This window comes from Oryctolagus cuniculus, chromosome 13 (genome assembly GCF_964237555.1).
Source record: "Oryctolagus cuniculus chromosome 13, mOryCun1.1, whole genome shotgun sequence".
NCBI classification, from domain to species: Eukaryota; Metazoa; Chordata; class Mammalia; order Lagomorpha; family Leporidae; genus Oryctolagus; species Oryctolagus cuniculus.
The window spans coordinates 36958734-36972369 of NC_091444.1; the positions used below are offsets into that span (position 1 = coordinate 36958734).

At 43.7% G+C, this 13636-nt stretch overlaps 1 protein-coding gene across 5 annotated transcripts in view; it reads right to left on the reverse strand.

Moving 5' to 3' along the window:
• Positions 1-12077, reverse strand: part of TAF1A (TATA-box binding protein associated factor, RNA polymerase I subunit A) — a 34816-nt gene extending 22739 nt beyond the window's left edge. The window contains exons 1-4 of one of the 5 annotated variants that reach the window (XM_008268394.4): positions 11945-12077; positions 10573-10705; positions 6197-6366; positions 1961-2074 (exon numbers count right to left, since the gene is read on the reverse strand). In XM_008268394.4, coding sequence (XP_008266616.3) covers positions 1961-2074; positions 6197-6366; positions 10573-10693 — 405 coding nt within the window. In that variant the 5' untranslated portion in view covers positions 10694-10705; positions 11945-12077. Of the gene's footprint in view, positions 1-1960; positions 2075-6091; positions 6367-10572; positions 10706-11390; positions 11654-11944 lie in introns of those variants that run through there. The other 4 variants (XM_008268396.4, XM_070055339.1, XM_070055338.1 and 1 more) reach the window with 4 other exon arrangements.
• Positions 12078-13636: the final 1559 nt, after the last annotated feature.

Consider the following 13636-nt stretch of genomic DNA (forward strand, 5'->3'; position numbering starts at 1 on the left):
TGAAAACAACACAACAGTTACATGGAGAAACACAACGTGATAGGAAACTGAATACTATCCAGTCATAGAAAAAGCAAAAGTTCTGATACATGCCACAACACAGATAAATCTTGAAAATATTATGCTAAGTGAAATAAGTCAGACACCAAAGGACAAATGGTACATGACTCCATTTATATCTAGAATAGGCAAAATCAGAGACCAAAAACAGGCTGGAGGTTACCAGGAGCTGGGGGAGAAGAGAATGGGGAGTTGCTGTTACTGAGTACATAGTTTCTGTTTGGGGTGATGGAAAGTTTCGGGACTAGCGGTAATCTTGGTAGAAAACTGTGTATATAACTAATGCCACTGAATTGTACATTTAAAAATGGCTAAAATTGGGGCCGGTGCTGTGGTACGGAAAGTTAAGCCACTACCTGCAGGGCAAAATCCCATATGTGCACTAGTTCAAGTCCTGGCTGCCCTACTTCCGATCCCACTCCCTGCTCATGTGCCTGGGAAAGCAGCGAAAGATGGACTAAGTACTCAGGTCCCTGTGCCAGGAAGAAGCTCCTGGTTTCGGCCTGGTCCGGCCCTAGTCATTGCGGGCATTTGGGGAGCAAATTAGAGGACGGAAGATTTCTCTTTGGCTCTCTTTCTCTGCCTCTCCATCTCCCTTCCTGTAATTCCACCTTTCAAGTAAATAAATATTTTTATAATGGTTAAAAATCATTTATGTTATGTATATTTTATGACAATAAAAGTTTTTGAAAATAAAAAAAGTAAAAAAAAAAAAAAATTTAAAAAGAGCCAGAGAGTAAATATTTTAGGCTTTGCAGGCTAACTAGTTTTTGTCACAATTATTCAACTCCATCATTGTCATGAAAGAGTAGTTACTGGTAGAGCCAGTGTTGTGGCTGTGGCATGGCTGGTTCAATTCCTGGCTGCTCTACTTCAGACTGAGCTCTCTGCTAATGTGCCTAGGAAAAGCAGCAGAAGATGGCCCAAGTATTAGGGACCCTGCACTCATGTGGGATACCCAGATGAAGCTCCTGGCTCCTGGCCCAGGCCTGGCTGTTGCAGCCATTTAGGGAATGAACCAGTGGATGGAAGATCTCTCTCCATTGCTCCCTTTCTCTCTGTAACTCTGCCTTTCAAATAAATAAATCAATCTTTCTTTAAAAAAAAAGAAGTAGCTACTGACAATTTGGAAATTAATGAATGTAACTGTATTCCAATGAAACTCTATGGTCACTGAGAAAAAAAATTAAAAATTACATATCTTTTAAAACTTTATTAAAAAATTTTTAGTCAAAAACTATACCACAGAGAGGGAGAGAGATATATATTCTGGAAATGTCTCCTTTTGGATAAGACTTTTATTAGGGAGCAGGCATATGGTACGGCAGTTAAGCAGCTGCTTGGGATGCCCACTTCCCATACTGCAGTGTCTGAGTTCACGTCTCATCTCTGCTTCCCACCAGCTTTCTGCCAATATGCACTCTGGGAGGCAGCAGGGAATGGCTATAGCACATGGGTCCCAGCCATCCACAAAGGAGACCTGGATTGAGGTCCAGGCTCTTGGCTTCAGCCTGACCCAGCCTATGCTGTTACAGGCATTTGCAGATAAAGATATGCAAATGAAAGATCTGTCAGTCAGTCTTCCTCTTTCTCTCTCTGCCTCCCAAAAGGAAAATAAAAACAAATGCTTGCAAACATGAGAATGTGGCCCATCATCACAATGAAGCACAACTGCAATCCCTGAAGGGCTGGTGTCTGGCAGCCAAAGGCACAAAGAGAAGGATCTTCAGTCAGACAACAAGACAGGGACCAGAAACCAAGACATATGGTTCTCACAATGGTTTCTTCCAGTTCCCCTTCTTTATCCACATGTCTCACCTTTGGTCCCATGCTCTCTGCATTATTATCTCCTTATTACCGATACACTGAAAACGTAAATTCACAAAACCAACAACCTCACCTTTAAATAATTCAAGACGCCAATATTTTTCATCCGGTCAGCAAAGGTGTTGAAAGTCTCCACATTGCTTTTGGGATGATAAAACAGAATTTCACTTCCAAGCTTCCAAATAATCTGTCAAAGCAGAAATTACTACCAAAATGTAACATCTTTACCTTATCAAATTTATGCCTAAGAGATTTTTTTACTGATCATAACACTTTAAAGAAATCTGTAATTCCTGTTCCTAGAGACTACTGTGTCAACATTTTACTGTACTTGTACTTCACGCTGTGAAACTAACATCACATCTGATGTGATAAAACCATTTCGATCATTTAAATTAAAATACAAGATAAGCATAACAGTGCTATTAGGTTAGTAGTCTCAAGAAGGCAGAAAGTTAAGATACATAATTAGCACAGGAGGAAAAAGATTAAGCAAAACTTGGGTTCCAGCTTCTTACTAATACTGGCTTCATGACTGCTCTCATCTTCATCATTTGCAAAATGAAGGCAATGAACTTGATGTTTCCTGAGAGTCCATCAATACTATTAATTCTGTATTTAGAATGCCAATTTAAAAATTTCCTCAGCTATGGACAAATCTTAATGAAAAACAGTCTCTCCTGAGATCACTAAAACTCTGGTGACAGACCTCAGAGCTCTTCTCTCATGCGAGTAAATGTCTACTTCTCTTACCCCAACTTAAAGTACTTTAAGAATATAAGTTTTAAATTAAAATGAACTTTAAATCAATTTTAAAAACATATACATTATTTGGTCATAAAGGTAACACTCACCTTCCCAACTCAAACACAGGTTTTTAGATTTCACTTGTAGACTACCAAACTATAGTACTTGGGAGCCTAAAGAAAACTCAGAGATTATCTATCAGTTGTTCTTAAGCCAGCTGAATAAAAGAATTACCTGGAATGCCTGTTGAAAAGAATCTAGGTATTGGATTTAGTAGGACTGGGGTGAAAAGAAGAATTTATAATTTCAATAAAAGCCCAAGTATCTGGCTAAAAAGCCCATGAGAGTATTTCAGGCATGGAAAGCCAAGACACTGGCAAAAAAAGACCTACAAGAAAGATCTCTGTGAGTGAGATCCCAGTGGAAAGAAGGGGCCGTCAAAGAAGGAGGTACCTTTCTCTGAAGGGAGAACTTTCACTACATAGATTACGGCCCTGTCTAAACACTGACGGAGTGGAAGATAGCTCAGGTTACTTCACCTCTGCCACACCAGGGGAGACCCAGATAGAATTCTGGGCTCCTGGCTTCCCCCTGGCTCAGTCCAAACCATTGCAGTCATTTTGGGAGTTAACCAACAGAAGAAAGATCTCTCTTTCTCTCTCTGTCTCTCCCTCTCTCAATCACTGAGGTTTAAATAAATAAATCTTAAATCCTTCACTTTACAAAACAAAACGTGGACATGAAGAGTCCATGACTTATTCAGTGATTTACAGATCTATGTAGCTTTTGTTCATAAACTGAATTTTCTTTTATTTATTTATTTTTTTTAATTTGACAGAGTTAGAGAGAGAGACAGAGAGAAAGGTCTTCCTTTCGCTGGTTCACCCCCAAATGGCTGCTACGGCTGGCGCGCTGCGCCGATCCAAAGCCAGGAGCCAGGTGCTTCCTCCTGGTCTCCCATGTGGGTGCAGGCACCCAAGCACTTGGGCCATCCTCCACTGCCCTCCCGGGCCACAGCAGAGAGCTGGACTGGAAGAGGAGCAACCAGGACTAGAACCTGGCGCCCATATGGGATGCCGGTGCTGCAGGCAGAGGATTAACCAAGTGAGCCACAGTGCCGGCCCCCATAAACTGAATTTTCAATCAATGGCTTATTTTTTCATATTTTTGGCTTTATTATATAATTAATTAATGTACTGGTTACACTATTAATAAAAGTTATTTAAGACTTTCATGTAAATTTATTTGTAAATAAACTTTTACTGAACAAATTTAACAATATATGCTGGGTACTGTTTGATCCACACCTTGTGAAATTTACATTCCATGTAGAAAGAGAGAATAACCAAGAAATAGAATGATTAAACTAGAAAGTGAAAGAACAGAGAATGATAAGGAGATTAGGAGTATCAATCCAAAAGTATGGGTGCAGGGAGTAAGAAATGGAGCTGCGGCCGGCGCCGTGGCTCACTAGGTTAATCCTCCGCCTTGCAGCGCCGGCACACCGGGTTCTAGTCCCGGTCGGGGTGCCGGATTCTGTCCCAGTTGTCCCTCTTCCAGGCTAGCTCTCTGCTGTGGCCAGGGAGTGCAGTGGAGGATGGCCCAAATCCTTGGGCCCTGCACCCCATGGGAGACCAGGAGAAGCACCTGGCTCCTGCCATCGGATCAGCGCGGTACGCCAGCCATGGCGGCCACTGGAGGGTGAACCAACGGCAAAAGGAAAACCTTTCTCTCTGTCTCTCTCTCACTGTCCACTCTGCCTGTCAAAAAAAAAAGAAATGGAGCTGCAATTTTAAACAGTCAATATAAACCTTATCAAAAAGAGGCCTTGAAAGTGGATGACCACAGTGATGGCTAAACAAAGATATTTACAAGTAAAGGAAATAGCTAAAGCAAAAGCAATCAGGCCCATTTAAATAAAGAGCAAGGAGGCCAATGAGGCTGGAGAAGAAAAAGCAAATAGAAAAGTAACAGCAGATGAGGTCAGCGGTTGAACAGGGAAAGAAAACAGGACACCATGTAGGAACTTGTGGGCCACTATAAGGATGTTGGCTCTAACTCTGTGTGAAATGGGAAGCCAGCAGTGTTCCCAGCAGAGGAGTGGAATGACCTGACACGTTTTAAAAGGATCACTCTGCACCGTCAGTGGAGAAATACAAATCATAACAGTGATGAGATACCACTTCATAACTACTAACAAGCTTATAATCAAAAAGATAGATAATAACCGACATTCACCAAAATGTGAAGAAATTGGAACCCTAAAATACTGCTGATTGGAATATAAAATGATATAACCACTTGGAAACAATCTGGCCATTCCTCAAGAGGTTAAACACAAAGTTACCATATGACCCAGCAATTCTGCTCCTAGATATGTATACACCCAAGACAATGGAACAAACAAATGTATACACAAAGCTTGTACGCAAATGTTCATAGGATTCTTCACAACAAAGAAACAACCCAAATGTTCAACAAGCAATAAATGGATACACAAACCATGATATATCCATACAGTTGAATACTATTTAGCAACAAAAAGGAACAAAGTACTAATACTACAACATGAATGAGCCTTGAAAACATTACACTAATTAAGAAAGGCTCATTCACAAAAGGTCACATATTATTTGATTCCATTTATATAAAACAGATAAGTGCCTGATTTGTTTGTGGTAATGGTTGACTACTTCTGTGAATATAAGAAAAACATTAAATTATTCAATTGAGGCCAGTGCCGCGGCTCACTAGGCTAATTCTCCGCCTGCAGCGCCAGCACCCCGGGTTCTAGTCCCGGTCAGGGAACCGGATTCTGTCCCAGTTGCCCCTCTTCCAGTCCAGCTCTCTGTTGTGGCCCAGAAGTGCAATGGAGGATGGCCCAAGTACTTGGGCCCTTCACCTGCATGGGAGACAGGGAAGAAGCACCTGGCTCCTGGCTTCGGATCGGTGCAGCACGCTGGCCATAGTGACCATTTGGGGGTGAACCAACAGAAGGAAGACCTTTCTCTCTGTCTCTCTCTCTAACTCTGCCTGTCAAAAAAAAAATTGTGCAACTGAAATGAATGAATTGTATGGGCCAATTAGGTCTTGATAAAACTGGAGTCCCCCAAAAAAGGACTACTCTAGCTGCAGAGAGAGAAGTCTTTCAAGGAGTTTTGCTGAAACAGAGAATAGAAAACTAAGAACAAGCAGTCTGTAAAGAAAGTGGTGTCAAGTGATTATTTTCAGATAGAAATAACAATGTTTTTTATATGATGATGAGAAACATCCTACAGGGAAAATAATGAGACAGGGAAAGGAGGAGGTATTATTGGAATGAATGAATGAATTAATTAATTAATATTGGGGAATCTCAGAATTAAGAGTTCAAACAATTTTTAGTCTCCTTTAAAATAGACTAATAGATACTAAAATGCTAACAAGTACTAGACACAAACTTTGCACTCAGAATTACTTGTAGTAACTTTTGTCCACTTGTCCTACACAAGCTACTGAGTGAAGCTGCAAGCAGGAACTCCAGAATCTGTCCTTTCTTCTATCAGACTTGACTTCTGTTTACCTCCGGCGCAGCCTGCTTTTTGTAGGTATCTGAATCCTCCAAGGTCTGAAAATAGCTGTGCATATATTCTGCAGCTTCCTGCCACTGGTGCTTCAGCAGAGCTTCTTGGATAAAACGTAAACAAGCACTTGTTGTCTGAGCAAAATCCTTCTTCTTTTTCCCTCCGATCACTACAAAGAAGCAAGAGGAGCTTTTACTCACAAGGACTTCAACTATCCAAAAAACTTGCTTCTGATAAGCAGAAGTGCAAACAAGTATTAACAGTAGGAATTACCTGACCCAGCCCATTCCCAGTACTAAAACTAGCTTCACCTGAAACAAATCTTTCCGTACCATATCAACTAGTTTTATCAAATTTAAAAAAATCTAATTAGACATTCTTGGGCCACCAGTCACCAATCCTTCGATCAGATTCAATCTTTTTTTTTTTTTTTGAAAGGCAGAGTTAGACAGTGACAAAGAGAGACACAGAGAAAGGTCTTCCTTTCCGTTGGTTCACTCCCCAAATGGCTGCTATGGCTGGTGGGCTGTGCTGATCCAAAGTCAGGAGCCAGGTGCTTCTTCCCGGTCTCCCATGCGGGTGCAGGGCCCAAGCACTTGGGCCATCCTCCACTGCCTTCCCGGGCCACAGCAGAGAGCTGGACTGGAAGAGGAACAACCGGGACTAGTATCCGGCGCCCTAACCGGGACTAGAACCCAGGGTGCTGGCACCGCAGGCAGAAGATTAGCCTAGTGAGCTGCGGCGCCAGCCCTGATTCAATCATCTTTTTGTCCTTGCACTGAGTAACTGTGGAAAGTCTAACAAAGAGGCCCTCAAAAACACAGCACGGGTACTCAGAGCAAGCAGGTCATTTTAAGAAAGACTACCAATGTCCCAAAAATCCCAAAGGGTATTTTGTTTTTTAAGAACCAAGTTCCCAGGACCAGCTTTTGGTCCCAGTTGCACCACTTCCAATTCCAGCTGCCTGCTAATGTGCATGGGGAAAGCAGCAGCAGATGGCCCAAGTGCTTGGGTCCCTGTACCCACATGGGAGACCCAGATGAATTTCCTAGCTCCTGCCTTCACCCTGGTCCAGCCCTGGTCATTGCAGCCATTTGCGGAGTGAACCAACAGATGGAAGATATTTTTCTTTCTTTTTCCCTCTCTCTGCCTCGCCCTCTCTCCTAATTCTTTCAAACAAATAATCTTAAAAAAAAGGGCCACATTTTCAGTTGTAACAGTTGAAGACAGATTTTTCTATCTCTAAAGCATTAGTAATCCCATCTTAAGAATAGTTAGGCTTGGGGCCAGCACTGTGGCACAGCGGGTTAACACCCTGGCCTAAAGCGCCAGCATCCCATATGGGCGCCGGTTCCAGTCCCAGCTGCTCCACTTCCAATCCAGCTCTCTGCTATGGCCTGGGAAAGCAGTAGAGGATGGCTCAAGTCCTTGGGCCCCCACACCCATGCACCTATGTGGGAGACCTGGAAGAAGCTCCTGGATCCTGGCTTCGGATCAGCCAATTGGGAGTGAACTATCGGATGGAAGACCTCTCTCTCTCTCTCTCTCTCTGCCTCTCCTCTCTCTGTGTAACTCTTTCAAATAAATAAATAAATCTTTAAAAAAAAAAAAAAAAAGAATAGTTAGGCTGGGCTGGCACTGTGGTGTAGTGAGCTAAGCCTCCACCTGCAGGGCCAACATCCCATATGGGCACCAGTTCATGTCCCAGCTGCTCCTTTTCCAATCTAGCTCTCTGCTATGGCCTGGGAAAGCAGTGAAAGATGGCGCTGGCCCCTGTATACAGTTCTAACCTAGATTTGCCTATCTTCAAACTTTTTATTCTAAGGAGCACATCCTTTAAAATGCCAAAAGAATCTCCCAGGATAAAAAATAAGTGTTTGGCAATTTTATTTTCCTATTATGGCTAATTTCTACTACAAGATCACTATTACGTGCAAAATATTTTCTTGGGGCTGGTGCTGTGGTGCAGCGAGTTAAAGCCCTGGCCTGAAGCACCGGCATCCTATATGGGCACCAGTTTGAGACCCAACTGCTCCTCTTCCAATCCAACTCTCTGCTATGGCCTGGGAAAGTAGTAGAGGATGGCCATGTCCTTGGGCTCCTGCACCCATGTGGGAGACCCGGGAGAAGCTCCAGCCGTTGCGGTGAATTGGGGAGTGAACCAGTGGATGGAAGACCTCTCTATCTGTCTCTAACTCTCTCTGTAACTCTGTCTTTCAAATAAATAAAATAAATCTTTAAAAAGACATTTTCTCATAGAAGACGGAAAGTACTTTGGCCGGCACCGTGGCTCACTAGGCTAATCCTCCGCCTTGCGGCGCTGGCACACCGGGTTCTAGTCCCGGTCGGGGCCCCGGATTCTGTCCCGGTTGCCCCTCTTCCAGGCCAGCTCTCTGCTGTGGCCCGGGAGTGCAGTGGAGGATGGCCCAAGTGCTTGGGCCCTGCACCCCATGGGAGACCAGGAGAAGCACCTGGCTCCTGCCTTTGGATCAGCGCGGTGCGCCGGCCGCAGCGCGCCAGCCGTGGCAGCCATTGGAGGGTGAACCAGCGGCAAAGGAAGACCTTTCTCTCTGTCTCTCTCACTGTCCACTCTGCCTGTCAAAAAATAAAAAAGAAAGTACTTTGGATTTAATAGCCTATCCATACATAGCACATGAAACATCTTATGCATGTATACTCTATTTGTCTGCAGATTCGGGATCTACAATAATAGTGACAAAAACATGCCCAGAGATGTCTTAACTAGCACAAGTTCAAATTACTCGTTTCCTACAAGCAATGTGGGAGCATTCCTGCTGAAGTACCAACCATTCAAACCTAACAGATGTGTTAACACAGCAAAAAAAAAATTAACAGAGGAACAGAACTATTCTTTTTCAACAATAACGTGCATGAGGCACTATTCTAGGCACTTAATACATATTAGCTCATTTTTAAATATATCTCAGCATATATTAAAAGCCTTGGCTTTCAAATCACACGTGAGCTTCATTCTCAATGCCACCACTTCTTTTTTTAGATTCCATTTCCTTGTATCTAAATGCTTAAAATGTCTAGCACATATATTTACTGAGGATTAATTTACTGAGATCAGTAAGTGAGATGATTTTTAGATTAAAAGGGGAAAAAATGGGAACTGAATCCTAAAGAATATTAGACTGGGCCAATGCTGTGGCATAGTAGGTTAAGCCTCTGCCTGTGGCACTGGCATCCTGTATGTGCACCAGTTCATGCCCCAGCAGCTCCACTTCCAACCCAGCTCCCTGCTAATGGTCTGGGAAAGCAGTGGAAGATGGTCCACGTACCTGGGCCCTTGCACCCATACGGGAAACCCAGAAGCTCCTGGCTGCTGGCTTCAGATCAGTCCAGCTTCAGACATTGCTGCCATTTGAGGAGTGAATGAGCGGATGAAAGACCTCTCTCTCTGTCTCTCCCTCTCTCTGTAACTCTGCCTCTCAAATAAATAAATCTTAAAAAAAAAAAATATTGAACTGAGAAAAGCACATCTGAGGACATTAAGAAAAGTGCTAGTTCAAAAGCATTCCCAAGACTACATCACCCAACAAGCCAGCATACAGGTAACTGCTTCTTTTATATAATCTTACATGGAATTTACCCCATCAGAAACTGTACATGTATTTACATTAGATAAAAAATGAAAAAAAAATATTTTAAAAGATTTATTTACTTGAAAGGCAGAGCAGCAGACAGTGAGCTTCCATCCACTGGTTCACCCCCCAAACAGCTAACAACCAGGTCTGGGCCATGCCAAAGGCAGGAACCAGGAACTCCATCCTGGTCTCCCATATGAGTAGCAGGGGCCCAAGCACCGTGGGCCATCCTCCGCTGCTTTCCCAGAAGCCATCAGCAGGGAGCTGGATCACAAGCAGAGCAGCCAGGACTGCAACTGAGATTCAATATGGGATGCCAGCACTGCAAGCAGCAGTTTAACCCACTGTGCCACAACACCGGCTCCAATATATTTTTGAAAGCTATTAAAGAATCATTTCCATTATGGATTATTTCAATGCAATTCAACAGAAACTTCTTGAACTTGTTAAGGAATATGCTCCTCAAAGGCAGAGACCCTACCTCCATCTATAAATCTTCAGTATTCTGCAGTGAGAGATACAAGTGCTCAATAAGTATTGGTGAAAAAGTATATCAAACATAATACAAACTATCTACTCTTAATGCAAAAATCAAAGAATTACAAAAGAAAATAGAATCTATTTTTTATGGCTTGCTATAGCCTAAAAAAAGTATATATTCCTACCTTGAAACTGAACCAGTTTAACTGTTCATTTTGTGTCCACGTTGAAGCTTACCACCTCCTTGTGTTAAAGTTAACATGGTACTGTGTTATCTTACTTACCCACAGTTTCTACAAGCTTGTGAAGCCAAGGAAAATGCATTCCTGTACCAGATGCCACAGATGTTTCCCCCTGTTCATCCTCCGTCATAGGCCTTGTGAATTCTTCACTGAAATCACTCATACCTATTCCAAACTGAGAATGTCAATTATTTTCTGGACACATTCACCCACAGGCTTTTGAGTTGTACAAATAAACAGCTATCTCTTATAAATACCAAGTGATCAGAAAACTTCACTGTACCTAATAGCTCTTTTAAAGTAAAAAATGAACTTAACCATATCAGCAACAACCAAAATGAATGATACTTTAAAAAAAAAAGATTAAACTACTGTTTGAAGCACAAAGATACTGCCCTTCCAATTAAAAAAAAAATCAAGTGTGGATGAATAAAAAGCAAATGCATAACAAAACAATATGAAAAGTACAATAAAACAGTGGTAGTTAATATTTATTGGGCCCTTATTATAAGAGTATACCACTTACCACACAGCGTATCACTTACTTAGATGGTGTAAATTATCTAATTAAACCCCACAACAATACTTATTAGGTGCTCGCTATATACTACTTACCAGATAGTTTATTGTGTTTAGATAACAGATTATCTAATTTAATCCCCACATCAATGCCGAGGTGGGTACCCTCCAGGTTACTGTTAAGGGACTTAGTGAAATTAGGTAACCTGCCTAATATCACCAAAAAAAAAAAAAAAAAAAAAAAAAAAAAAAAAAGGCAACAGTCTAGGAAATGAACGCCAAACCACCTGGCATGACAGGGATTTGGGATGTGAGGGCAAGGAGGTGAAAGGCAGCCAGACCTGAGGGTGGGAAGCGAACCGAGAAAGACTGCGTCGTAGCAAGCCGAGTCCAGACTTAATCCTCAGGAGGCTCAGGGCGCCGCCCCTCATGCCCCACAAAAGCCGACCGGCAACGCTCCGGATACCACCTTGCAGAACTGCTCCCACCTGCGCTCTTCTCCGCCGCCCTGCAGCGCTAGCCTGTTTAGGACGCCTATCCACGGCGTCCGGATCGCTGCACTCGCCTTCTAGCCCGTCACCCCGCCTCCAACGTGGCCTGTCCACAACACAACCAGCATACACCTTTTAAAAGCCAAGTCTGCGGCTAGGAGTTTAAAGTAACATCTGAAGATGACTCCTACACGAGCCATCACTCAAACCTTCCCTCCCCCAAGGCGTCGGACCCAATGGCGTCGCGCAGTTGCCCCGGTAACCAAAGTTTCTCCCTCTTCCCCATCCCTCCACGCGGCCTTGTTCTCAGGACCTAGGGCTTCAGGGCGTGAGAACACAAAAGGATCCTACCACAGTTCGGACCATTCCACGCAGAGAACACGCGAGAGCGCCGCGACACTTACCGGCCGCAAGCCAAAGCACTTCTGTAAAGCGAAGCTCGGTCTCCGGACTCGGGAGGCCTCGCGGACTCCTCACCGGAAACGCGGAGAGCGAGCGCTTCCTGTGAGCATGCGTGAAGCCCGCCCAGGCTGTCCCAGGCGCGCAGTCTCAGCCCCGCCTCTATTCCCTGCGGCTGCGGGAATGCCCCCGGAAGTGAGTGAAGATTGCCGCCCTCCCATTGGTCTGTCCCCAGTCTCAAAATGGGAAACTTTTCGTTGGAAATGGAGTTTGAGGTGAAGGGACGGAGGCTGGACGTGGGGCGCGGTTAAAAAGCAAACTATCACTTTACCCGAGAAATTCACTGTGTTTGGTTTGTGCTGTGCGCAATACTACTAGTGGCTCTCAGAAGGTAAATGCATGCATAGTCTTTGCTTCCTGGAAAGTTCTCTTGTGTTTTAGTGTTTCGAGGAATTTTGATATGTATTCACTTCTCACACAGTCTACTTGGAGTTAAAATTATATTTCTCCGAGTTAAAATAAAAGATGCTTGCAGCAGTACAGTTCCACTTAAGCACTCGGGTTCCATTCCTGGCGGCTCCACTTCCAATCCAGCTCCCTGCTGATGCTCCTGGGAAAGCAGCAGACGATGGCCCAAGCTCACGGGGCTCTGCACCCACATAGGAGATCTGGATGAAGCTCCCCGCTCCAGGCTTGGGCTTGGCCCAGCCCTGGCTGTGGGGGCCAATCCAGAAATGAACCAGTGCATGGCAGATCCATCTCCCCCCTCTCTGTAACTCTGCCTTTGAAATATATTTTAAAAAAATAAATCTTTTTTAAAAAGATTTATTTACTTATTTGAAAGGCAGAGCTATAGAGAGGCAGAGAGAAAGAGAGAGGTCTTGCATCCCCACTGGCTCATTCTCCACTTGGCCACTACGGCCCGAGCTGCGCCGATACGAAGCCAGGAGCTTCCTCCCGGTCTCCCAAGCTGGTGCCGGGGCTCAAGGACCTGGACCTTCCTCCACTGCCGTCTCAGGCCATAGCACAGAGCTGGATGGGAAGTGAAGCGGCTGGGACTCGAACCGGCGCTCATAGGGGACGGCACCACCTGCCACGCCACAGCGCCGGCCCCCAAAAATAAATCTTAAAAATGTTTTTTTTTTTTTTTTAAAAAAAAGGGAAGCAGCTCACGGGCAGCAGCTTAACTCACTGCACCACAATGCCATCCCCCATGGTCTTCCTTTAAAGGACGTGTATCACAGGTCGATTGTTGGTGGATTCTTTTGGTCGTTTCAGATTTGGTGTTACTCACTTTCAAAATGGGTCTATTTTAATTTTAAACGTAGTTCTTGGTTTTTTCTTTTACTCTTTTGTTTGTGATTTTTTTTTCTCTTAAGATATGGTTCTGTATTCTCAATCAAGTGCCCAAAATATCCGTGGAGCTGCTGCATTTTGTCTGAACTTAAGATCCAGTGTCTCCTGGTACTGGATGACCTTTATATTCATTCTGTGCCTTCCCTCTGCAGCAGGCAAACTCTGCTAACCCTTGCGGAGCCTCACAGGCCCATTTGTATTCACAGTGAATTCTCATACAGGCTTTAGTATTATACACAGATACACACCATAGCTCAAATATTCTACCCCATGGAATTCCAATCATTTCAACAACCTTTGATCATTTCCTTCCCAACTCAACAATACCACAGTTTACGTAA